Source organism: Acipenser ruthenus, chromosome 36, assembly GCF_902713425.1.
Source record: "Acipenser ruthenus chromosome 36, fAciRut3.2 maternal haplotype, whole genome shotgun sequence".
Classification (NCBI taxonomy): domain Eukaryota; kingdom Metazoa; phylum Chordata; class Actinopteri; order Acipenseriformes; family Acipenseridae; genus Acipenser; species Acipenser ruthenus.
In genome coordinates this window covers 9,154,284-9,178,875 of record NC_081224.1, presented here as the reverse complement: position 1 = coordinate 9,178,875, position 24,592 = coordinate 9,154,284, and the positions used below count along the sequence as shown (strand labels likewise).

At 39.6% G+C, this 24,592-nt stretch overlaps 1 protein-coding gene across 1 annotated transcript; it reads left to right on the top strand.

Annotated features, from left to right (window-relative positions):
- Positions 1–492: 492 nt before the first annotated feature.
- Positions 493–23,146, top strand: LOC131706578 (alpha-amylase-like). Its single transcript, XM_059007922.1, has 5 exons — positions 493–507; positions 14,140–14,518; positions 20,124–20,720; positions 20,887–20,930; positions 21,695–23,146. Exons 1-5 carry the CDS (start codon positions 493–495, stop codon positions 21,812–21,814), a joined length of 1,155 nt encoding a protein of 384 aa, XP_058863905.1. The 3' UTR covers positions 21,815–23,146.
- The last annotated feature ends 1,446 nt before the right edge of the window (positions 23,147–24,592 follow it).

Genomic DNA, 24,592 nt, shown 5'->3' with positions numbered 1-24,592 from the left:
TTCCTTTTAACACTTTCTTAAATTCAGTTGTGATGTATTCCAGGCATTTTGACAAATGAAGGAGATAAGGAATTTAGTCTTTGTGTTTTAAATATGTATTGTACTAACTACTTTTGTAAGTTTATAAACAGGATTGAAAAGAGGGAGTGAAACTTGCTTGGAAACCATAGCAACACTGATAAGCAAGCCAGCTGGAAGCCAGATTAACTCCTTAGGTACAGTGGAAGCAGCCAATGGAGTATGCTGCTATAAGAAATGAAATGTTATAAGTTTGAAATAGAAAATAACTTCAAGGATAGTTGAGCCTGTCTTGGTTTTGGTAATTATATATATTTTGTTAAGACCTATGGGTTTTTGTAACATCATTTTGAGAACATTTTTAACATTTTAAGACACTTTGAAGTTTATTCAAGTCTGGGAGATATATTAATTATCTGCTTGTAATAAGACAAAATAAAAACTTGCACTCATATTTCAATAGAGACCTTGCGAATGAATAACCGAAAGGTGAGACAGGTCATTGATCGAGAAGCAAGCGGTTTTTCCAGATAATAATAATAATAATAATAATAATAATAATAATAATAATAATAATAATAATAATAATAGTAATAAAAATACAAATAAAATTATAGAATAAAATTATAAAATAATAAAATAAATAAATAAACAAGGACCCATAGCATGAGCATTGAAATTTGCTGAACATGTTCCTTATGTCATAGTGATTAATGGGGATTCATTTATATAGGATGATCTTTAAATACCTTTCCAGCAGACCTTATGGTATAGAAAGAAATATATTTGTGTTTATGTATGTGGGGAATGATAAATATCCATTTCATAAAGTAGTAAGATTTTGGAAACGTGTTAATGTTTAAAAAATGTAAGTAAACTAATGAGGACTTTTATAACCCATGTAAACAATACTGTTATACTGCACCTCAGCTTTCCTCTATTCGTGGCCTTTATGAGGACTCAGTCTTGGTTTGAATCTGATTCATTTGAGGAACCAAGAGGGGGAAATGTTGCAGGTGACGCTGAACTAGTTATTCCGTGTAGTAAAACATGTGGACTCCTTTGCATGGAGGATCTCAGTAAGCTACAGTGCACGGTTCATCAACTGATTCAGATTCAGTTATGTTGAGTTTGCGTGCTGTGTGCTGGAGCACTAGGTTAGGGTTAGGGTTAGCTGTGCTGAGTGCTGGAGCACTAGGTTAGGGTTAGGGTTAGCTGTGCTGAGTGCTGGAGCACTAGGTTAGGGTTAGGGTTAGCTGTGCTGTGTGCTGGAGCACTAGGTTAGGGTTAGGGTTAGCTGTGCTGAGTGCTGGAGCACTAGGTTAGGGTTAGGGTTAGCTGTGCTGTGTGCTGGAGCACTAGGTTAGGGTTAGGGTTAGCTGTGCTGTGTGCTGGAGCACTAGGTTAGGGTTAGGGTTAGCTGTGCTGAGTGCTGGAGCACTAGGTTAGGGTTAGGGTTAGCTGTGTTGTGTGCTGGAGCACTAGGTTAGCGTGAGTGCTTATATAGTGCCCTGGAGGTCGAGAGCTATGAGCAGCAGATAATGGCTTTGCAAATTACTGTAATCAAATAAACCACGCCCTGCTGAGACTTGTCAAGTAGTTAGTTCAACACAAATCACTAACAGTGTTGTAATTGATGGACAGTCCCTAGTACTAACAATGTTGTAATTGATGGACAGTCCCTAGTACTAACAGTGCTGTAATTGATGGACAGTCCCTAGTACTAACAGTGTTGTAATTGATACAGTTCCTAGTACTAACAGTGTTGTAATTGATAGACAGTTCCTAGTACTAACAGTGTTGTAATTGACGGTCCCTAGAGCCATCGCTGACAGTAAGAACATGGCTGCTCAGAAGGGCGTTAATGTTAAACAACTTAAATCAAAATCAATATTTCCTTTCATTATTGAACCTGATTTGCAACGTTAAACAACATGACAGCGCCTGGCACCACAAGCAAGCGTCTCAACCACTATGCAAAAGAGCAACACATGCGTGGTGTGAATATGTTGCATGATGTGCTTACAGAGCTCTGAACCTCATCTCACTGCCAGGGCTCACAATACGTAAGGGCGGTGCAGCACACACACACTGCACAGCACATACACTGCACACACACACACACTGCACAGCACATACACTGCACACACACACACACCTGCACAGCACACACACACTGCACAGCACCATTGATGATGGACAGAACTCTTTCATTGGTAAACAGAGACTGTTTACCTGATATAAGACGCTCATGGTTTGTATGCAGAAATAAATACAAGCACAGGTTCCGATCCTGAAGCATAATTAGCGGCTATCTATCTATCTTAGTAGAATGTGGGATCACACAGGTCATGTACAGCAGTGGTGAAAATCCAGATGGAAAATAGCAAACTTGCAATTGGTGTTACATTTTATTTGTTATTGTTATATTTTATACATTATTTTTTGGGCGATACAATTCTGCTTAATCTTTTTTTCCTCCCATATGCTCTCCCTTTGTAACAGTGTTCACTATCAGATTGCTCTGTGCCCTGTGCTGCTCTGAACAAAACAGACACTTCTGGATACACTCCCTGTGTCAGAAACAGCAACGGAAAGCTTTTAAAAGGGCTGATGATTAGAAACTGAAAATGTTTAACCGTGATGAATTTGCACAGTACTGCCGCAGTTTATGGTGCTTCACCATGCTTTTTAATCCCTCTTTGCCTCTCATTTACCACACAAAACTGTTCTTGAACTTTGCTGAGCTTTCATATGGGCAGCTAGACGGAGAGGGATCATGCTGGGTTTATTCCATAGCAATTCATTGCAAACTCACTTTCACTAAGTTGATGAATTCTAGTTTAAATATACTTTCACACGGAACTGATGGTTGATTCTAATATTATCACATGACGTGTATCCTAAACGTTTAAAGCAGATAACGTGAGGCTTAAGCTGACCACACTGTGGCTGAGGCGTACTGCAGAATGTGTGAAGCTTGAGATAAAGAACTTGTTTCACACCTTGTATGGAGATAGAGCAGAGAGAGCTAATATTATCTCTCATGTTAATCACACCCCCTTCACCTCTTAATGCTTAACAGCACACAAGAAAAGCTTCATGAATTACCAACGCACCAATTTATTGTGTGTGTTAATTATTAGTATTTAAAACAAACTTGACACGGTCAGCACTCGGATATACGACACTCAGATACACGTCAGTCGCGTTTTACCGTCGTTGTATTAAGAAACAAATGATTTCCCATATTTTTTTTTTTATATATGAAACAAATGAGTGCACTTACCCGTTACACGCGATTTCTGACTCCATCACCAGTTTTCTGATACAAAGCTCATCTCTCTTCAATGTTACAATTTATTTGATTATTCGTCACAGCCCGCTTTTTTTTTTTTTTTTTTTTTTTTAAAACATGCGCAAATCTGTCTTTATTGTGCATTAGATACCATGATGTATATTTTTAAATCTGTGATCTTTAGTTGCTTTTGTGCATTTTCATTTGCAAATGAACTGTGACATTAGGGCCTTATCAAGCACTATATGCTGCAACTTTGGATACTGACTTTGGATACTGTTAATTCTGGAAACTGTTTTTTTTTAAATCTTTTTAAATACTGGTACAATACGTACCGGATTTAAAAGTATGTACTGGATTACAGTCCACGTGTCCACAGTCCTCTCTTTTGGCAAGTGATATTTTCAGAATCATATCGTTCTGAATTAAAATACTTTGTTGAAAATATAGTACTTTACCAACAAAACCAACTACAGTACATCTAAACAGAAGCCTATTTATTTTAAAACAGTCCTTTCAGCTTTGTATTTTTGACATTTCTATATTTGTGTTCTCTGAAAGACATCCAGTAATTCTCAAATAAAGAAGAAAGTCTTTAACTAACTAGCAAGATTTGTGAAAACGACCCAGATAGTCAAAAAGTACCTTAACAGAACAAAAAATAGTGAATTCATGAGATCATGAAAGACTTTCCAAACTGTAACAGATTAAAGCTGTTAAATCCTTCTTGGAAAATATACCTTCTAAATCCAGTCCAGAATTAAACCAAAGCAAATTAAAAGACTTAGATTAAATGTAGATTTTTTGTATTTTCAGCAACACTGGGAACTGGAGGTGGTCAGTACGCCATGCAGGCGTGTAAAATACACAAAGATCATTCTGATAAAACTAACAGTACAGGAAATATGCATTTTGTGCGGTCACAGAGCTGAGAGCATCAAACACAAATAGAGTTTAACCCAAGTGCTGGACTTTGTGCTGAAACAGAGAGAGAGAGGAGAGGAGAATGGCTCTGAGCACTGAGCAAGCTCTGGCACTGCTACTGATCTTAAACAGCGCTCACCTCACAGCAGGTAAGTGATTCTCTCAGATCAGTGCTTCACAACCTCTACTAAAGTAGGAGGCACATTGCTGTTTAGGGATTTCCCTACAGAGCACTAACAGCTTTGGACAAACACAAACACTGTTATATTACAAACTGTACAGGGAGCAGCATTTTACACTAACATGTTGTTTGTAAGAATTATGTATCTAACAGTGTAAAATATGTGAAATGTCAGGGAAGACTCCACAATATTTCAAACTGCAACAAACTCTTCTCTTAGGTGAAATGGATTTGTAATTGCAAAAGGCAGCATTTAATTACATTTTAGCATTGAAAGAACAAACGAGTCAGGTACAGTAATTAAGGCACCAGCCAAAACGCCTGTCTACTTGACTTAGTCTCTTGTAAGTTTTAACTTCTACTGTAATTTACAGCTTGCAAACTAACACTTCTAATGCAGAAAGCAGAGATATTTATAACACCATGCAGATTGTATTCTTTGTCATGTCATGTTCCTTATGGGTACAAATCATTTTGGAGCAGACGTTTCAGAAATAGATACTTTTGTTTTGAAATATGAGAGCAATGTGATACTGGCACCAAAAGACAAAAACTGTTTATTCATGTTGTTCTTTCTCCATGAAGACATTTCTAAGATGTTTTGTCCAGAGCCTTCAGTTATTATGCAGGGTCCATTTAGACCAGTGGTTTTCAACCTTTTCATCTCAAGTACCAGTGTTTCCAACACCAGGTGTACCAGTAACTGTGTGCAATCTTACAGTCAGGTGTGTCGAGTCTGTACTCACTTGTTTGTTGCCTCATTCTGCTGGATGGTTCATCTATGCAGCTGATGACTGCAATGAACTCAGCATGTTTATATATTTTGCAGGTGTTGTGTATGGAATTGGTGATCACACCTTTACTTGTGTACAGTTGTAATGGGAAACAGCAGCTCCCATGCTGTGTTAGTGGTCCTGATCTGACAGCATGTAACACAGACCAGAAAACTAGTTATTTGTTGAGGGCAAGCATGGGCAGAAGTGTGGAGTAGTGGTTAGAGCTCTGGACTCTTGACCACTGGGTTGTGGGTTCAATTCCAGGTGGGGGACACTGCTACTGTACTAAAATAAATAAGTAATAAATAATAATAATAATAGTTGTGCTTCTTGTTGCAGTTTCAAAACTCATGGTTTGTCTTTGTGGTGTAAAAACCTGTCCATATTCAGAAACTGCTCGTTCTGCATCCACACAGTTTTTGGTGGAATTGACAAAAAAACAGAGTGAAATTTTTGCCATGTTTCGGAATCTGATTTCATACCTCAGCCAGAAATCAACAATATTGAAATTTCACGGTAGGCAGTCAAATACATGATTTCCGTGAATTTTCTGTGGCCTTATACAACGAGACACTAGTGATCCGTTGCTTGCAGCATCTGTGGAGTAGCGGTTAAAGCACTTTGTTTTTGAAATGGGCAGTTGTGAGTTCAATCACGTGGGGGATACATTGCTGCTTTACCTAGATTGGTCCAATAAAAAACCTGACTATAAATGGGTAATTGTATGTCAGAATTGTAAGTTGGCCTGGATAAGTGTGTCTGCTAAAAAAATCTAATAATAATAATATGCGTGTTTGGTTGGTACTTGGATGGGAGTGCCTGGCAATACCAGGTACTTCAAACTTTTCTTTTGAAGTTTTACTTGTTTAATTAACAAATAGTAAATTAAACAGCAAAAATGAGCTGATTTACTTTAATGTATTGATGCCAGCTCGTTGCGCTCGTCTTAAATAATTCCCACCTCGCTTTGCTCGCCTTAAAAAAGATTCCCGGGTCGCACAGGCTCGCCAGCTACTCACTACTATTCTCCACCACAGAGATAACACGGACATAAACAAACTAGATAGCTGCTTCAGCATCCAGCGTTCAAAGAATATCACGGACATTTGCAGAGTTTGTTTAGATGTTATAGTAATACAATAATGACTTGGATCGCATTATTGAGGAGTTTGGTGATAAAACGAGTGATCAGGAGATGATTTATAGGTATGCATGACTATGAAGAGGTATGTGAAAAATACAGCGAACAAGGGGTGGGGCGGGGCTGGAGATGCAGTACTGAGTGTCCTGTTGATATGCAGTGCCTTTTAAACCTGTTTTACTGTGAAATAAATACTTTTAAACAGCGCATCTAAAATAAACTGCGCATGTGAATATAAAGTGGACCTGACGCGCTGAATAAATGGACCGCAAAGGGTATTAATTGCCATTGAAATAACTGCATAAGAGAAGTCATAAATATATTTATTTCACACCTCCATCCCTGTTTTAATTGTATTTGGATCATTCCAGACACCACCTGATACGTGAGCGCAACAAACTCAGCAATGCATTGATCATTAATACATTTAAAAAACAAAACATCAAAGTCACAGCATGCATTATATTCCGGCCGGGACATTTCAATTTGATGAGAATAAGCAGAGTGTGACATTAACAGAAGTGACATTAAATTTGACTGTATTATGGCTACGTCTGTCTTCTTTTCATACATTTACACTGTAAAACACGAGGCTGAAGTTGGCTTATTCGCCAGCTTCTTATTCGCAAGCTTTTAAGTGCATAAATGTATTTGTTTACATTGAAGAAGTAGCTTTGAATTTAATTGGTTAAATCACGTTGGGCCATCGATTTCTCTGCTGGTACCTGACAAGGGGCAACCCCTCTGTAAGCTACGCCTGTAGTTAGCCCGGCCCAAAGTGGTTTAACCCGTTAAATGCAAGGCTACTTATTCAACATGATACATAAAGCGAATAAGAAGCTGAGCGATCGGCATATATGGCATGTTTGCCCGCTGTTCTGCTCCAGTAAACCACGTTGGGCCAGGATAAATACAGATGTAGCTTGCAGAGGGGGTGCCCCTCGCCAAGTACCTGCAGAGAAATCAGCGTCCCAACGTGATTTAACCCGTTAAATTCAAGGCTACTTCTTCACCGTAGACAAATAAATATCTCCAAAACCATTACTTTGGTCTAAATCGACACATTACTTTGGGGTCAGCAGTGTGAAGTAGTGGTTAGGGCTCTCGACTCTTGACCGGAGGGTTGTGGGTTGTACCCTTGAGCAAGGTATTTGACCTAGATTCAGTATAAACAACTGGATAAATTGGTAATTGTATGTAAACATAATGTGATATAATTGTGACAATTGTAAGTTGCCCTGGATAAGGGTGTCTGCTAAAAAATAAATAATAATTATTATTATTATTTATTTCTTAGCAGACGCCCTTATCCAGGGCGACTTACAATCGCAAGCAAATACAAATACATTCAAGTGTTACAATATAAGTCATACAATAAGAAATGTATTGAAATTGAAATGCAATCTGCTGAACTATTTGCATTTGACTTGGTATTTGTATATTCTGAAATATAAGAATTTGCATTTGAATTTAAAATCTTGGGAAAGCTTAAAAATTATTTCAATTTTAATCACTTTTCAATATTAATGCTCATAATAAAGTAGAGAGACTTTTCAGGATTGCTGGTAAAATTGATCAACCTGAAAGATGCAAACTAAAGGACACTTTTGAGAACTTCATGTTTATTAAACACAACAAACAAAACAAGTAAAAAGAATAATTGTGCAATGCACACATATATAAATATATACATATATATCATAATTTATGTCTTTTTCACAAACCTGGTCGGTCCTGTGGGGCCACTGTGTCTGCTATTTGTGTTCCAACTGAGTTCTCAATTATTAAATTGATCCCCCAATTGAACTAACAATTAGTGACTTAATGCAATGTTAGAAATAACTTGAAATATCCAACTCTTTGGCTGCTTTCACAAACCTGATCAGCACTAATCTTGGACTACCTTACCTGAGTTAACATTAGGTAGTCCTAGATTAGTGTTAATTGAGGCCTGTGCAGCCAGCCATTTCTACAAATAATTCAAATGCTCTGATTAGACATTTTATTCATTCAATTGAGGGTTCAATTTGTAATTTAAAGCTCAGTTGGAACACAAATCAGCAAACACTGGGTCCTCAGGACCAAGACTGGGAAACACTGTTTTATGTAACTTGCTTCCTATATTGGTACATACCTGTTCATTATTATGAACTACGTGATTACTGTGTTTATGTTGTTATTATATAAACTGCTTTCCTTGTATGTCACCTTGGATAAAGGCCTCTGCCAAATTCATGTTAATAAAGTAACATTTGCTGTATGGGAAAGTATTTGAAGTCCATTTAGCATTTGTCACATATTTGCATTTGTATTTAGTTTGGTAGTAAAGGTATCACATTTGCATTTGTATTAAGCAAATTCGCAAGAACATTGACATTATCCCTGCTCTCATCAATGGGGCAATAGGGAAGCTTCAAGCTGTTTCCTACTATCTGGAAAACACAAGTATGCTCAAAACCATAACCATCAAATTTACCATACCTTTCAACGTTTATGCTCAAAGTTTGAAATCATGGATCGAGTCTACATTGTTCGAGAGCAGTTCCCAGTCATTGGTGCTCATGCAATCACCATTCACAAATGCCAGGGGATGACTCTAAAAACACTTATGATGGGTCGTGGTAACTCAATTTTCTCCTATGGACAAAGTTTCGTTGCACTTTCCACAGTTACTTCCTTAAGCGGTATCCACCTTATCAACTTTGACCCCACCTGCATTTACGCATGTCAAACTGCAGTTGAAGAGTACCATCGACTCAGAGGGATTTATTGTCCGAAGTTGAAAAGCTTGAAGGAGACACATGCGCATTTCATTCAGCAGTGGCAGCGGTGTGGAGTAGTGGTTAGGGCTCTGGACTCCTCACCAGAGGGTCGTGGGTTCAATCCCCGGTGAGGGACACTGCTGTTGTACCCTTGAGCAAGGTACTTTACCTAGATTGCTCCAGTAAAAACCCAACTGTTTAAATGGGTAATTGTATGTAAAAAATAATGTGCTATCTGTGAAATAATGTGATATCTTGTAACAATTGTAAGTCGCCCTGGATAAGGGCGTCTGCTAAGAAATAAATAATAATAATAATAATTCACCGAGCCATCAGTAATGTTCAGGAGCAGCAAAAGCCTCAGTCTTCTAAGAGAACATTGCACTTACACATCCATTCAGAGGCTTGAGCAACCCCAATTTCACCTCATGCTATGCAAATGCAACATTGCAGTGCCTTCTTCACTTGCAACCTCTGAAGGATTCATTACAACACCGTCAATAAGAGGCTATCAGGTGCTTTGTTCACAAATAGGATCACTTGCCATCCACTGCATCTCTGACTACTGTGGATATTTGTCACTTCTTAGGAGAACCTTTCAATAGAGGTGAGCAGCAACATGTTGCAGTTTCTCACCAAATTGTCCGAAATTTGTCCTGAAGTATCTTGCATGGTTTCAGTCACAATAAGTCATGATATTCTATGTACTACATGTAACTACTGCTCATCAAACCGAGAGGTGTTGCATGTTTATCCTCTACATGTACCTGCTGGTACAGATTCCATGTGTTTGGAAGAACTAATTTATAGAAATGACAAATGGGCAATGATTCCTGGTAGCAAATGTAGGCAATGCAAAACTTCTCCAATCGTGAAACGTGAACTTATTCAATCAGCAGGGAGACAGATTGCAGTCCAACTTATTCTTTGGGAAACCAAACCAGACAGGACCGTTACAAAGTGACACAATGCTAAGTTTACTGAAGAGCACAATTACTGTGGACAACAGGAATTAACAATTATCTTCCATTATCATACACCAAGGACAGGGTGTTACTTCAGGACACTATGTGTCTGTTCTTGCTGTGGGTGCTACTGGAAAATGGGTGCATGCAAATGATGCACTTATTGAAGTCAAACCATGGCCAAGAAATGTAAACAAAATGTATATGTCCTTTTATGAAGAGATCTAATGCTTTACAAATGCCTTAGCCTAAGTTCATAAGACCACTATATCAAGGAGAATAATGTTTTTTCCAGCATTAAAATGTGTTAGTATACTACCCTTTAGCACGGACATGCATATGTACCTTTTGAACCATTTATAACATTGTAGTTTTGTACCTACGTAAATATCAATATATCAATACCTACCAAAATAGACATATTGTTTTTACTGTCCAAAAGTCCCTTCTACCATTATTTTACTTTCAAATCTTTTCTCATTTCTCTTATATTACTCATCAATGGGGCAATAGGGAAGCTTCAAGCTGTTCAAAAAAAGGTGCCAAGATAGAAGGAAGAATTGTGTGAATCTTGGACCCCAGCACCTTTCAATTGTGCCTGTTTGCTTGATGCTTGACAAGATTGGCCTAATTGCTTCTCCTAACTTGGGCTTTTGTGTTTGATATCACCCCTTTAAACGGCTGTTGCGTTTTTCTAACTTGTTTTTTTTACTTTGACAATGTTTTTTGTTATAGATTGAGAGGAAAGGTAGTTCCTTGTATAAGTTAGAAAAAACTACCGAGGTTCTCTATACAGCTCAAAGAGTAACTGTTTTCATGTTGCAGCGGCAAAACTAAATCACTTAGAATTACCATCCGTACCAGTATCAAAAGTCTGAAACTTTCTTACCTCAAATGTGAAAAGAAACGTACATACCTCTTATACACAATGAGATATATGTCGTCATATGAAATAATTCTTCTTCTTCTTCTTCTTCTTCTTTTTCTTCTTCTTCTTCCGTCTGCTTCTTAAGGGTGTGTAGCGACTATTCAAACAGAAAAGCTAAATAACTGGACATCTACCAATCATGTGATTCACATGTTGGTCAACGTTAAAATATACCAGGGTGTTTTATGTTTTAAAACAGCACATATCGCAAATATATATATATATATATATATATATATATATATATATATATATATATATATATATATATATATATATATATCGTGGTTTGAGATTACAACATGACGTTCTTGAAGAGCACACGACCTTAGCCCGCTTCGCCACTGCGCAGTTGTTGAAATGCGTTCATTTTTTAAGTTTACATCCAAGCTTGACCAGCTTTCGCTGAAAACAAATGTGATATAGATATTAAATACACCACAGCAAGCGCGTTGTCATATATTTTAGATATTTTAATTAGTACAATCTGAGAGCTAAATTTAGCGAATGGCGTTTGTTCTTCTGCCATCGAGTAATCTGCAGTACATTTCAATTAATTAATTAATTCCCTTAATTTTTTTTTCTCAGCAGTACACTTCCTAATTACAGTCCAAGTATTTCTGTGTGTTCTGCTTTCACATTTCTTAAAATGGTCATTTTGATAAATAAACGTTATTTTCCCTGCAGCAGCTGACCCTGCTTTAGTACAAACCTCACGCTGCATTACTGTTTATCATTATGGTGACGTCACCGTGCCTGCTTCATTGGCAGAGATATAATAACAGATATTATCAGCTCATCATCCAACTGGGGAATCTGCGGTGCAGTTAAATCATGCTTAAACTCCTGACGTTAAATAATGTAACCAAATCTATCTGGGATAGTTGCGGCTGCTAAACAAGATGCAACAGAAGATTTAAAAAAAAATCTTCGTGTATCTATAAAACTTTATTCAGGCACTCTACGATTTGACTGGCGAAAGATAACGTTGGTTCACAAAGACAACATTTTTCAGCTTGGAACGGTAACCTTTTCACTGTCTTATGTTTAAATTGTTGTTATGTTTAAAATGATTTTCTTCATCTTAAAGTTGTTTCCATCATAAAATGAAACACTTTTTTATACAAATTTTTATTGGATTGTATTAATACTGTAGCGATCTTGGTTCCTGCAGGCAGGTGCCTCACACCGGGCGCGACAATCCACATACAGGGGGAGGGTGGGCGCTAACCTAGAACCTCTCACACTAAAGCATAGCGCTGATACCGCTGTACAAAAGAGACGGCTCCCTTGCAAGGAGTGTATATCGGGCTTATGTCTGTGTGTGTGATTACGTCACCTACCAGCCCTACTGCTGCCTTCCCACGTGCACGCTACAATACAAAGGGATATAAAAATACAAAAAGCATATACATTAAAATACAATAATAATAATAATAATAATAATAATAATAATAATAATAATAATAATAATAATGTACTGTATAATCCTTTACATTATTTTGATTGTGACGCGGTTTTCTTTCCACTGCAGAGCGGTAAAGCGAAATTGTGCAGCCAGCTAATCTCAACCCCTGAACCTAACTGTGTTACTACTCAAGTAATTCTTACTATTATTTTAATACCGCTTTTTAGCGCCCTCTAGCGGCACTACATCCGATGTCCATGAAAGCGCTTGATCCGGACCCACTCTACCTGTTGGGAGGCTGGTAGGTACCTACTGGCCATTCCTATGTGATGATTTTTGCTTGATAATGTCCCATTTAATCGACTGATCTCAATCAGATCTGGTGCTCAATTTATTGCATGCGTTTGCGAGATGTTGTGCATTTTGGGTATCCATAGCGGTGAGATGTCAGAAGCAGACAGCCCTTTTTCTGAGGAAGTCGGTTTTGAAAGAAAGCTCCGCTGCCATCCCTGACTCCAAGCACAAGCCTACCTTTTTGTTGTCCCCTTTCTGTTGAGCGCTGTCTGTCTCGTTTAGTTTGTTTGTGTTTAATTTGGGAACCTCCTGTCTGTGCTAGTGCTGTGTGCGTGTATGTGTGCGAGCGTGCGTGCGTGCGTCTGAATACCAGAGTGAAATGAGACAATGTATTCTTGAACTGAATGAGATGCTGCTGTATTAAAACTATGTAACAGTGTAATGCCTGAGAAAGAATGACTGAACTAAATTGAAACAATGTAACGAATTGAAGGATTTGACTGTAACTGACCGACAGCACTAGTTTGTGAAAATCTTGTTTTAATTATTTTAAAGAATTCGGTTTCCACTGGGATTCTGGCCATTCGTGATTATACACGTGTCCCAGTTTTAAGAGAAACTTTATTGGAACGAGTGCAATATAATGAGAACTGAAACGAACTTTGTGTTTTAAATAAATGTGATTCTTTTTTTACATCCTGGCATTCTATTTCGTGGTGTGCTGTGCTTGGTCACACCTTCTCCTCTGGCCCAAATCAGTAGATGCATATAATACATTTCTGGGGTGCAGTTCCCCAGTGGCGTAGTCAGTCTACAATGCGCTCTACATTATTATCCAATTTCTGTAACTGGGCGGGTTTTACACAAATCTACAACAAAGTAACGTGCCAAAATAAACGTGTTAAAATCAAACAAACTAACATTAAATAAAGTGACGTGGGTCACCCCGTCACACGGTGTTGGTATTATTGTCTGGTTTCACGATTGCATGTTCACTTATTAGCGCTTTGCTTTGTTGCTGTATCGTATAGTAAACAAACACAAGTGTTTATGTAAATGGCAGCATTTGTATTGAACAGCATCGTTTCAAATGTGAAAACAGCAGTGAAAAAGTCGGACCCGCTGCCAATATTTTCTGCCTCCCCGATTTTTGGGCCACCAGCCGCTACCGCTGCCCTGTCACAATGCTGCTGACTGAGTCTGAACCACATGTTTTTATTGTGTTGCTTGTGTTGTATTTGTACTTTATTGTTTTCCAGGACCCCCTTGTAAATGAGGCCTCAGTCTCAATAGGTAAATCTCCTGGTTAAATAAACAAACAAACACAAAATAATTGGTGACCAGGAAGCAGCAGAAACTTTTCATCGATAGCGTTGTCTTTGAAAAATCTGCAAAGTCAAAAATACGAGGAAACAACCGAAATATCCCCAACAGAAGAATGTAGGTGTTTATTCCATTGAGTTTATTGTCTCTTCTCTCTCTTATAGCAGATTGCTCTGCACAAGACCATGTTGCTGTCTCTGGCTCAGATGGGGGGAGAGCAGTGCTGCCCTGTTCTTACACCCCTACCCCTGGGGAGGATGTAGCAGTCAGATGGTATGCATATCCAGATCAGAGTTCAGTTCTATTAATTGACTCAAAGACCTCAGCACCAATCCCTGCGCAGTGGAGCGGCCGAGTGAAGCTGTCTGATGAAGTCTCCTCTGGAAACGCCTCTCTGCTAATCTCTGAGCTCAGACTGGAGGACACTCTGGATTACACGTGTGACGTGTGGATCAATGGGAAATGTGTCACTTACAGGAATGTTAAACTGACAGTTCAAGGTAAATATAATAAACACGTTCTGGTTGGTGCGTACTTGTGTTAAAATTAAGAATATGTGCTGAACTGCTGAAACCACTCAAGGTCCTGTGTGTGACTGCATGAACACCCTGCCTTGTTTTCAGCACACACAGACAATGGGGTTTGTTTAAGGGTCATTTTCCTGCTGGTCAGTTACGTTACAGCTCTCTCGTTTTGTTTTTTCTTGCTGAACAAAATGTTCTTCTGCTCCACTGGCATTTGGACCTCTGCTAGGCAGATTTCAGCTGCAGTCCTTACTGACAATTTACTGAGTGCTTGAGTTTGGATTTTTGATTTCTTGTGATTGGTTGTTTTGTGTAATGTATTCCCTGTGGATTAACACACAGGGGTTTCTGGTAGAATCATAACATGCAATATCATTTCAAATAACATTCACACATTCATAACAAAAGCAAACTAGATTACAGAACCTGAGAAGGGCTGCCAACACCAAACCCTTGTGTTTACCATTGAAGCTGTTTCCCTTCATTATCCCATATTGTAAAGCTCACGGATCTTCTCAGTCAATCAGTTTCTAAGCACAGCGAGTTCAGTCATTATCCCAGATGTAAATTAAGCTAATGGGACTTTTAAAAGCTAAACGTCTAAAGCAGGGGTTCCCAAATGCGGTCCGCGATTGCACTGCCTGAGGCCGTCGTCAAATATAAAGAGTTTTCTATATTTTCTTGGAATGAAAAGACCCGGGCCATTACAAGTTATTGTTCTGCTCAATATCGGTACAAGCTGCTATGGTAGCTTTAAGAACATGAAAACAAGACCCACGTGCAGCCGGGGGGAAGTGGATTCGGTGACTGCTGTCCCGAATGATCTCCGAAAAAAGTCAGCTGCTTAAATTCCACTCAAGCAGAAACTAGTTAAGTCCCTTGAAATCTAATAATACTAATTCGTCGTGGGTTTCATTAACATACTGTAAAGAACCTCAGTTCCCGCATCACACAGGGTGAGGCAATCCAATCACAGGCTTGAACCCGGGATCTCTCGCACTAAAGCATAGCGCCGATATCGCTGTGCAAAAGAGCCGGCTGCTGTGCTTTAGAGCGGGAGGTCCCGGCTTCGCTCTCGCCCTCCGCCTGCTTAATAATGTGAAACGCTATTAACGCGACTAAATGTGCTGAAATACAAAAGCTTACAAACTTTGCAGAGATCAAGCGTAACACTACCCTAAAATAAATATTGTGTCATTAAACTGCGCGCATAAAAACAGTGCGAGTCGTGTTGATTGTGATATACAGTGTTCTGTATTTATTCATTTTGGCGCTGGTTTGTAATAAATTCAGATGACTGGAAAAAAGCGGTATTTTATCTTTAATTTGAAAACATGTGTATGCATTTTTTTTTAAATAAGGAATCCCGATAAAATCGCGGTAAACATAATGAATAACTTGGTTTTGCACATTAAGCGTTTTTCACATTGAGCAGTTCACATTACCAGGTTATTTTTAGGGCTTGACTTTATCATGTTCATGAAAAACACGTCTTGTTTTAGGATAGTATTGGGAAGTGTCAAGCCTGATATTGTTTGTAAGTAAGTTTGTAAGTATTTGTTTTCACATTAAGCCACAGTAAGCTTTTTAGGATGTCCCCATAAACATACTCATGTGATATCTTGTAACAATTGTCAGTCGCCCTGGATAAGGGCGTCTGCTAAGAAATTAATAATAACATGCATGGCTGGTTTCACAGATCCGGATTAGTACTAGTCCTGGACACCCAATGTTAATTTAGGAAAGGTAAACCGAGATTATTGCTAATCTGGGTCTGTGAAACCAGCCCATAAAGTATAAATACAAACATGATGAAATTAAATCAAATATATATATATATATATATATATATATATATATATATATATATATATATATATATATATATATATATATATATATATATATATATATAACACCATGTAACAATTAATTTATTTTTTGTTCCTGGATAGTAAGTGTTATTTCCTAATTGCTTATGCCTCAAAAGTATAGAAATGGCTATTATTCCCCACAAACTTTGCTTTTGTGACCAGGACAGTGATATTTTGAAATTGACCTATTTTCCAGAACATTCCAGATAGATTCAGTGCTGAGTAAACTTGGAGTAACTTCTAGAACTTTCTAGAACTTTCCAGTAATATAAATAGTAGCCTTAAGCCCACCAGTTCAGTTTAGTTCCAGCTGCCTAAGTGGATACATATCTGCATTTTTCTGAGATGGCATCAATATGCTGCAAGCATCCGGCAGACGCATTTTGCTATGTCTACGGCCAATTTATCAAGACAAGAGCGAAAAAGTACTCCGTGGAAGCATCTGCTAAGATGTGTGAGGCCTACAAGGCATATTTCGGCATGCCTGTCGGGGATCAAGACAAACCCTGGGCACCTCATTTCACCTGCGAGCACTGCAAAAAAACTCTGGAAGGTAAGATGGACAATTGTTGCTCGGAATTTTATGTTATAAAATTTGTTAAAATTTTTAAAATTGTAGTTTAAAATTGTAATTGTAAAACATTTTTAATTTTAAAATGTTTTACAATTTTCAATGTTATTGAAAAAATAGATCATATATGAAAAATGTTGCGAGAATCTCTTACACATTAGTCATGGGTGAAATAAATGTATTTTTGTAGGATGGTACAGAGGGGAAAAGAGAGCCATGAAGTTCACTATCCCAAGAATTTGGCGGGAACCCACTGACCACTCAAGCAACTGCTACTTCTGCATGGTGGACCCTTCCAAACGTCGCACTGGCAAGAATGCACCTGCTATCACGTATCCGGACCTTCCTTCATCCATCGCCCCGGTGCCACACGGCCATGAGCTCCCCATACCCACTCCTCCGGAGAGAGAGCAGCTGTCTTTAGAAGAGAGCAGCAAGTCAGAGAGCGAGGAAGACATTGTAGATCCAGATGACAATTTCAGAGGTGGAGCTGAGGAGAGAAACCCATACTACCCCAACCAAAAAGACCTCAACGACTTGATTAGAGATCTTGATCTCACCAAGTCCAATGCCGAGCTTTTGACGTCTAGGCTCAAGCAGTGGAACTTGTTGGATGAAAGTGTGCAAGTCGCAGATCAGAGGAAGCGTCACCAACCTTTTTCCAGCTTCTTCACCCGTCAAGATGGGCTCTGCTTCTGCCACAATGTGACCAGTCTGTTCGAGGCAATCGGAATCGCCTGTAGCCAGAATGAGTGGCGCCTCTTCATTGACAGCTCATCCAGGAGACTCAAAGCCGTGCTGCTCCATAATGGTAACAAGTACCCATCTCTTCCCCTGGCTCACTCGGTGCACCTCAAAGAGGATTACAACAGCATCAAGACCTTGCTGGACGCTTTGAAGTATGATGAGTACGGCTGGGAGGTCATAGGAGACTTCAAAATGGTGGCATTCCTGATGGGTCTCCAAGGCGGTTTTACCAAGTTTCCCTGCTATCTTTGCCTTTGGGACAGTAGGGACACCAAGGCGCACTACCACAGGCGGGACTGGCCACAGCGGACCGAGTTCTCTGTGGGGAGGAACAACGTCAAGTGGGAGCCACTGGTGGACCCCCGAAAGGTGCTGATGCCACCACTGCACATCAAATTGGGCCTTATGTAACAATTTGTCAGAGCTCTAGATAAGGAGTCGGCAGCCTTCAAGTACCTTCAAGACTTCTTCCCTAAGCTGTCTGAGGCAAAGGTCAAAGCCGGTGTCTTCGTCGGACCACAGATAAAGAAGATCCTGGAGTGCAATGAATTCCCCAAGAAGCTCACTAGTAAGGAGAAAGCGGCTTGGAACAGCTTTGTCGCAGTGGTTCGGGGCTTCCTGGGCAATCACAAGGCCGAAAACTATGTGGAGCTGGTTGAAACTCTGGTGAAGAACTACGGCACAATGGGCTGTAGGATGTCCCTCAAAGTCCATATCCTTGATGCTCATCTTGATAAATTCAAGGAGAACATGGGAGCGTACTCAGAGGAGCAAGGCGAGCGCTTCCACCAGGATATACTGGACTTTGAACGCCGCTACCAAGGACAGTATAACGAGAACATGATGGGAGACTACATTTGGGGGCTGATTCGTGAAAGTGATTTACAGTATAATCGTAAATCTCGAAAAACTACTCACTTCTAAATCTTTTGTAGTCATTTTTGTATTACTTTAGTATAAATACATGTTCATTTGGATTCATATGTTGTTTTTTTCTAACTTTATGTAAACGAAAAGACACAAATTCACCCGTTTTCTCATTGGAAATAGGTAAATTTCAAAATATCACTGTCCTGATCACAAAAGCAAAGTTTGTGGGGAATAATAGCCATTTTCTATACTTTTGAGGCATAAGTAATTAGGAAATAACACTTACTACCCAGGAACAAAAATTGTGTTACATAGTGTAATCATATTTCAGAAACCCAAAAAGAAAAGGCAGTTATATTTTCCACATATTGGTGTTTAATTACAGGTTAATTTTATTATGCAGCCCACCACCCAATGTCCCACCTGTTAAGCGGCCCTCGTTTAACAAAACTCTTGGGTTCCTGCTCTAAAGAATAGGGCTTTAGAATCCTGAAACTCGCTTTTGAACAGCGACATACATTTCAAACAGCTTAAAACACATTTAAATACACACAATGTCTAGAACAGCATTAGTATCCTTTGCAGCGGCCATTACCTGTAGATAACTGACTTTGGGTTCGATTCACAGAATGTTTTTGTTGGCGTTGGTACCATTTCTGTCTTAATATCAGTGCTGATACCCTTCAGCAAATGATGTAACCCACACAGCTCAGTGTGTGTGCTTGAATTAGTGACGCAGTAATAATTTGGTGTAGTTTTCAAGACGCTTCTCATTGTTTTAGTGCCCTGTCCGGCCAGGTTTGTCCTGGTCCGGTTTCACCCACTCCCTGTTTTAATATACAGATAATACCTCTAAAAAAGTATTATCATGTGAAATTGTAATCACTTCATCTAAATCAGGGGTTGTTTCTCTGTGCCTCATCATGTAAGGAAAAAAATCATTGACTATGGTTAGCCACCAGTCATACATTTAACACGACTGTTGCTTGAAAGTAACAGAAATACAACTTGAAAGAAAACATTTTTTTACAAATCACTCATGTAATAAACTTCTATTGGAACATGAATGTTAAAATGTGCTCCCTTGTTGAGCCATTTTTAGTTAAAGCAAAGGCATTTTAATACGTGCTACATTATCCTGATGTGCCTACAGCCAGCTGACACAGTAATAATGTGGTGTAGTTGTCAAGGCGCTTCTCATTGTTTTAGTGTCCTGTCTGTAAGAGGTAAGAGTCCCACTATCATGGTATAAATGGTGGTATTAACGCTAAGTAATTATTCATGAGAGCTGATCAAACGACACGGAAAAAACACCATTAGGACGATGGTGAATTACAGCGGAAGCAAGGAGTAAAGTTCGAGGAGTGATAATAACACACCTCCAGTCTTCACTCCAGTTTTACCACTGGGATGTGAAATGGGCCCTTTGTCTTTGGTGGTGATCAATTGTGTAGAAGGTACTGGGTGCTGTGTCAGATATTAAGGTATAATTTGTATGCAAATTCAATTGTGCTTACAGAACCTCCAAAGAGAGATTCAACTACTTCAGGAACAACAACGACCACAACCCCGACAACTAGACCATCAGCAACTCCGACAACTAGACCATCAACAACCCCGACAACTAGACCATCAGCAACTCCGACAACTAGACCATCAACAACCCCGACAACTAGACCATCAACAACCCCGACAACTAGACCATCAGCAACCACGACAACTAGACCATCAGCAACTCCGACAACTAGACCATCAACAACCCCGACAACTAGACCATCAGCAACCACGACAACTAGACCATCAGCAACCCCGACAACTAGACCATCAGCAACCCCGACAACTAGACCATCAGCAACCCCGACAACTAGACCATCAGCAACTCCGACAACTAGACCATCAGCAACTCCGACAACTAGACCATCAGCAACCCCGACAACTAGACCATCAGCAACCCCGACAACTAGACCATCAGCAACCCCGACAACTAGACCATCAGCAACCCCGACAACTAGACCATCAGCAACTCTCGCTATCCTCTCTGCAGTAGCCGTCTCTGCTGTCATCGGCATCATAGCTGCTGCAGTCTTTGTCATTTTAAAGTACAAAAGGAGAGCAGGTAACAGATTAACCTTTTCATTTGTTTTACCACAACCTACAATGGGAGCTGTTTAAACCCTGCCCTGGATCTCTCAGCTCCGGTCTAACTGGACTCTATTGAGACAACACCTCCCCCTGCTTGTAAAGATTATTAACTCTTGTTTTGTTTTCCTTTCCATTTTCAGCAAATGCTAATGGGAATAACCAGAATGCTGGAGATCAGAATGCGGTAGGTACATGACACGCTTTCATGGACAGTCTTCCTGTTTACTGTAGGGAGTAGGACTTGCTATAGAATGCAATGGCTTTGAGATGTTTGCCATGTAAATAGCACAAAAAAACATGAGAACATGAGGGACAGTAAAATTCAAGCAAGCATAGTAAATGACAGGAATAACATGGCTCTGGAAATGCATGTGGAAAGCACAGGAAGCTGTGATTGTACCAGGGGGCACGCTGTTAACTTGGTGGAATACAGTCCTAAAGATGGGAAGCTTGAGAGGAGGGTTACAATATTTCTGAACAGTTTTCTGGTACAGAGATAATGTTTTCTGTTTCTGATGTATGCATTGAAACTGTACTGAGGAAACCTGTTTGTGCAGGTTGTGTCTTTGAATGTAATACAAATATGAGAAAATAATGGGATATACAAACCAACATATTGCTTTAAAGTGGTATTTGATGAAAGGAAGGTTTTGTATTGGTTTGGAATTACTGTTTGAAATAAAAACAAATCCTTTTAATTGAACATGGCCATTTCACAATGTTAGTTAACAAACAAAAAAAAGTGAAGCTGTTCAACTGTCAAAATGCAAAGCAATAGATGGCCATGGACAGCAGTCCCCCTTGTGGCTGGTCAATAGTAGTGCACATCTCTCGTTTCAAGCTGTAATGAACAGGCTGTATGATGCTGTCTTATTAATGTGCTCTCTTATTAATGAGCATGATGGGATCTTATTAATTTGGTGTCTTATCAATCTGTCTTCCTCACAGAGCTCAGACTTGGTTACCTACGCTGTAATCGATCACACGAGACAGCCGGGAGGAGCCCCAGTCCGGTCAGGGGTCAGTGCTGTGGACAATACGGAGTACGCCACTGTCCAGATCCACTGATAGGACACGTCTCACCCAGCCACCAGGGATACAAGAGAGCTTCAAAAACAAGATGAACCAACGACTTGACTAACATTGATTTACTGCAGCGCTTCAATGAATCATACCAACTCTGATGAGAACAATAAACACAGCTAGCCACTAACAAGCAACTACCTGACATTCTTAATTCAATCTTAACCATTTCACTGCCACTGCTAATAGAATGCTGTGGCCATATTAGAAAAGCATTTCCTCCTATTTTTGGAAAGTATAAAATTCCATGTTAAAAGGGTTTTAAATCTTACCTGTTCGTTCGCTATGCAGGTTCCATGTGTAGTTTTGAAAGAAGCACATGTTATATAACAAGCATGCTTTTTCCTTTTTAAAAATGTTATCATACTGGTACCATACAGTAGTGTGCAAATGTATTAGAAAACCTCAAGATTTGTAATTGATACCCTTTATATACCTACCTGCATGAAAACCTGGGGGTGAGAATTTCAATTTTCAATCAGTGATATAGAAACAATAAAGACTCATGTGTGAAAATGTTAGACCGCTTTGTGCTTCAATTAGGCATCTTAAACAACTTCTAAAAAGTGTCACGCATTTTATCATTTGTGGCTTTGTGTTCTTTTTCTCTTACTATTTAATAAATTGCATGTGTGGCCTATTAAAGGCATCAATTAAATAAGACAATCACTGTTGGTTTTGACAATTTCCAGTGGTTTGATTTCCTATGCACAACAAATGAACACAGCAGAAGCAATGGGGTGTTGTAATGCAGGTGCGCACTGCTGTACTAGTTTGCATGCCTTACTTTGGATACACACACACCAGTCCCAAGCTGAGCTCCTGCAGGTGGTGTGATCCCAGCCTCAAAGAGAAGCCAGTCCTCCTCATTGCAGTGTTCATCCACATTGTTAATGAGAGCCTTTACAGCAGGAGATCGCTCACCAGCAGAGATGCGTCATGAAAGAGGCCACAGGGCCTCTTGCTTCATTACTGCAAGCCCTTGAATGCATGCACGTGTAGCAGGGAGGGAGTAGTGGGGGGTTAGGTAAGCAGTTGAATTCAGGTCCCGAGCCTCGCTTCCTTTTGCACCTGCTCTGAGACAGGCTGCTGTGTGTAAAACTTGACCGCTCTGCTGGATTGGAGAGTAAAGCAATACTTCCACATTCAAACTCATTTGATTAGATTGTATAGGCCTGTGTTCATTTATTTCACTTTGAACAAACAATTGTGCTTGCTAAGGTTTGCTAACTGTCTTCTCTCATCCTTGTGGCAGCTGTGATGTACCTTTAATGCTTATCCCATCAGACCATGTGGAATATTAATAAACAGCCATCGCTGCTTTGAACTAGGGTTACGTTGCTGTTTTTCTTCAAAGAAAAAGTACGGGCTGGGGGGGGGGGGGGGGTGGTTCAAGCCAAAGGAGGCTGAATGGCTGAGCAAGCTGTGAGAATGTCTTTTGTTTAAAAACAAGCACTACGTTAACCCAGGTTTTGCTGAACGTTTAAGTCTGTTTTTGCTCAGTTACGATTTCAATGGTAACTTAAATGTAGCCTTTCCCATTTATAGTACTGTTTTAAAGACTTTAGAACTATAACAATATGAGTATTGCATTACTGTGCTGTATCCTTGTATTATTCATCAGATTGAGGCTGTAGATAGCAGGTGCACACATTTATTAAAACCATTGAAAACTTATTTTCAGAGTTATGGACATTTCAGACTTCCAGACAGCCTCCATTCCCAAGCTGTTTGTAACTCTGAGGTTCTGATGTCATTTCTGTGTATGTTCTGTCTGATATTCCTCTTCATGATTAAAAGAGGGGGTGGGGGTTAGGAAACTGTCAGGTCCTTTAGCAGCTTCAAATTGGCACCACACATTACCTCACGGTCCATTTGCTCACATGTCTGAGTAATGACCTTTATATAGTATAGAATAGCAAAAGTTGTAGGGCAGTAATGAGCAAGCATATCCCTGCCAGTGAAGCAGGGAGTGGGAGCACTGGTCCCTTCCCAGTACCTGAGATCACATTTCAGATGTGTTTATTTATCCAGGATAGAACCCCGGAGATATACAGGACCAGCACAAATGATGGCAGCAAATGATTGACAGCAAGACGGGCTGGGGGTCGTATTGCCCACTTTTCCTCACTCAGACCCTTTACTTACTAAATATCTTGGTCTCTTAAATGTTTTAATGAGCACGACATCGCACAAGTAGAATAGTCCCCCGAAATGTTCTCCTTTTTTCTAGGAAAGCAGTACAGCTGCGTATAGGGAGTTTATTGCTGGATAAATTCACTCCGACTACTTGCTCACTAAATATCGTGGTATCCCCGAGTAGCTACTTGTCTCCTCTTTAAAAATACGCACACATCTTAAAGAGCAATCCGTCTCACAAGTTCAGTGGTATCTTAAATATGATTCAGTTACTAACAATGCTGAATGACTTCGTGGAGCATTTGTTCTCTGTTTTACACAAAACATTATTTTCCTGAGTGGCGACTCTGCCGAGACCGGTACAATATTCAGTGCAGTGTTGTCCTTGGCAGTCCTGAGCCAGAAACCTATTTCTGAGGGTAAAATGAAGAGAAGACGTCACACCCAGCCATTCCGCATTGGTAGGAAGTGGATCATATTTGGGTACTTGTGGGAGAAACTGTTCATTAAAATCTCTTGCATGTTTTTTAAAAAGGAGACGATTTTCTGTTGAGGGGTCCTAAGATATGTATTGATATTTAAGGGCTATGCACACCGGACGCGAACGGCGCGAGCGAATTTGAG

What these genes read in the sequence shown, in the direction of transcription:
- LOC131706578 (XM_059007922.1), top strand. An exon ending in TGTTAAACTGACAGTTCAAG is followed by an intron (nt 14,519 to 20,123) that starts GTAAATATAATA and finishes TTGTGCTTACAG; the next exon opens with AACCTCCAAAGAGAGATTCA. An exon ending in AAAGTACAAAAGGAGAGCAG is followed by an intron (nt 20,721 to 20,886) that starts GTAACAGATTAA and finishes TTCCATTTTCAG; the next exon opens with CAAATGCTAATGGGAATAAC.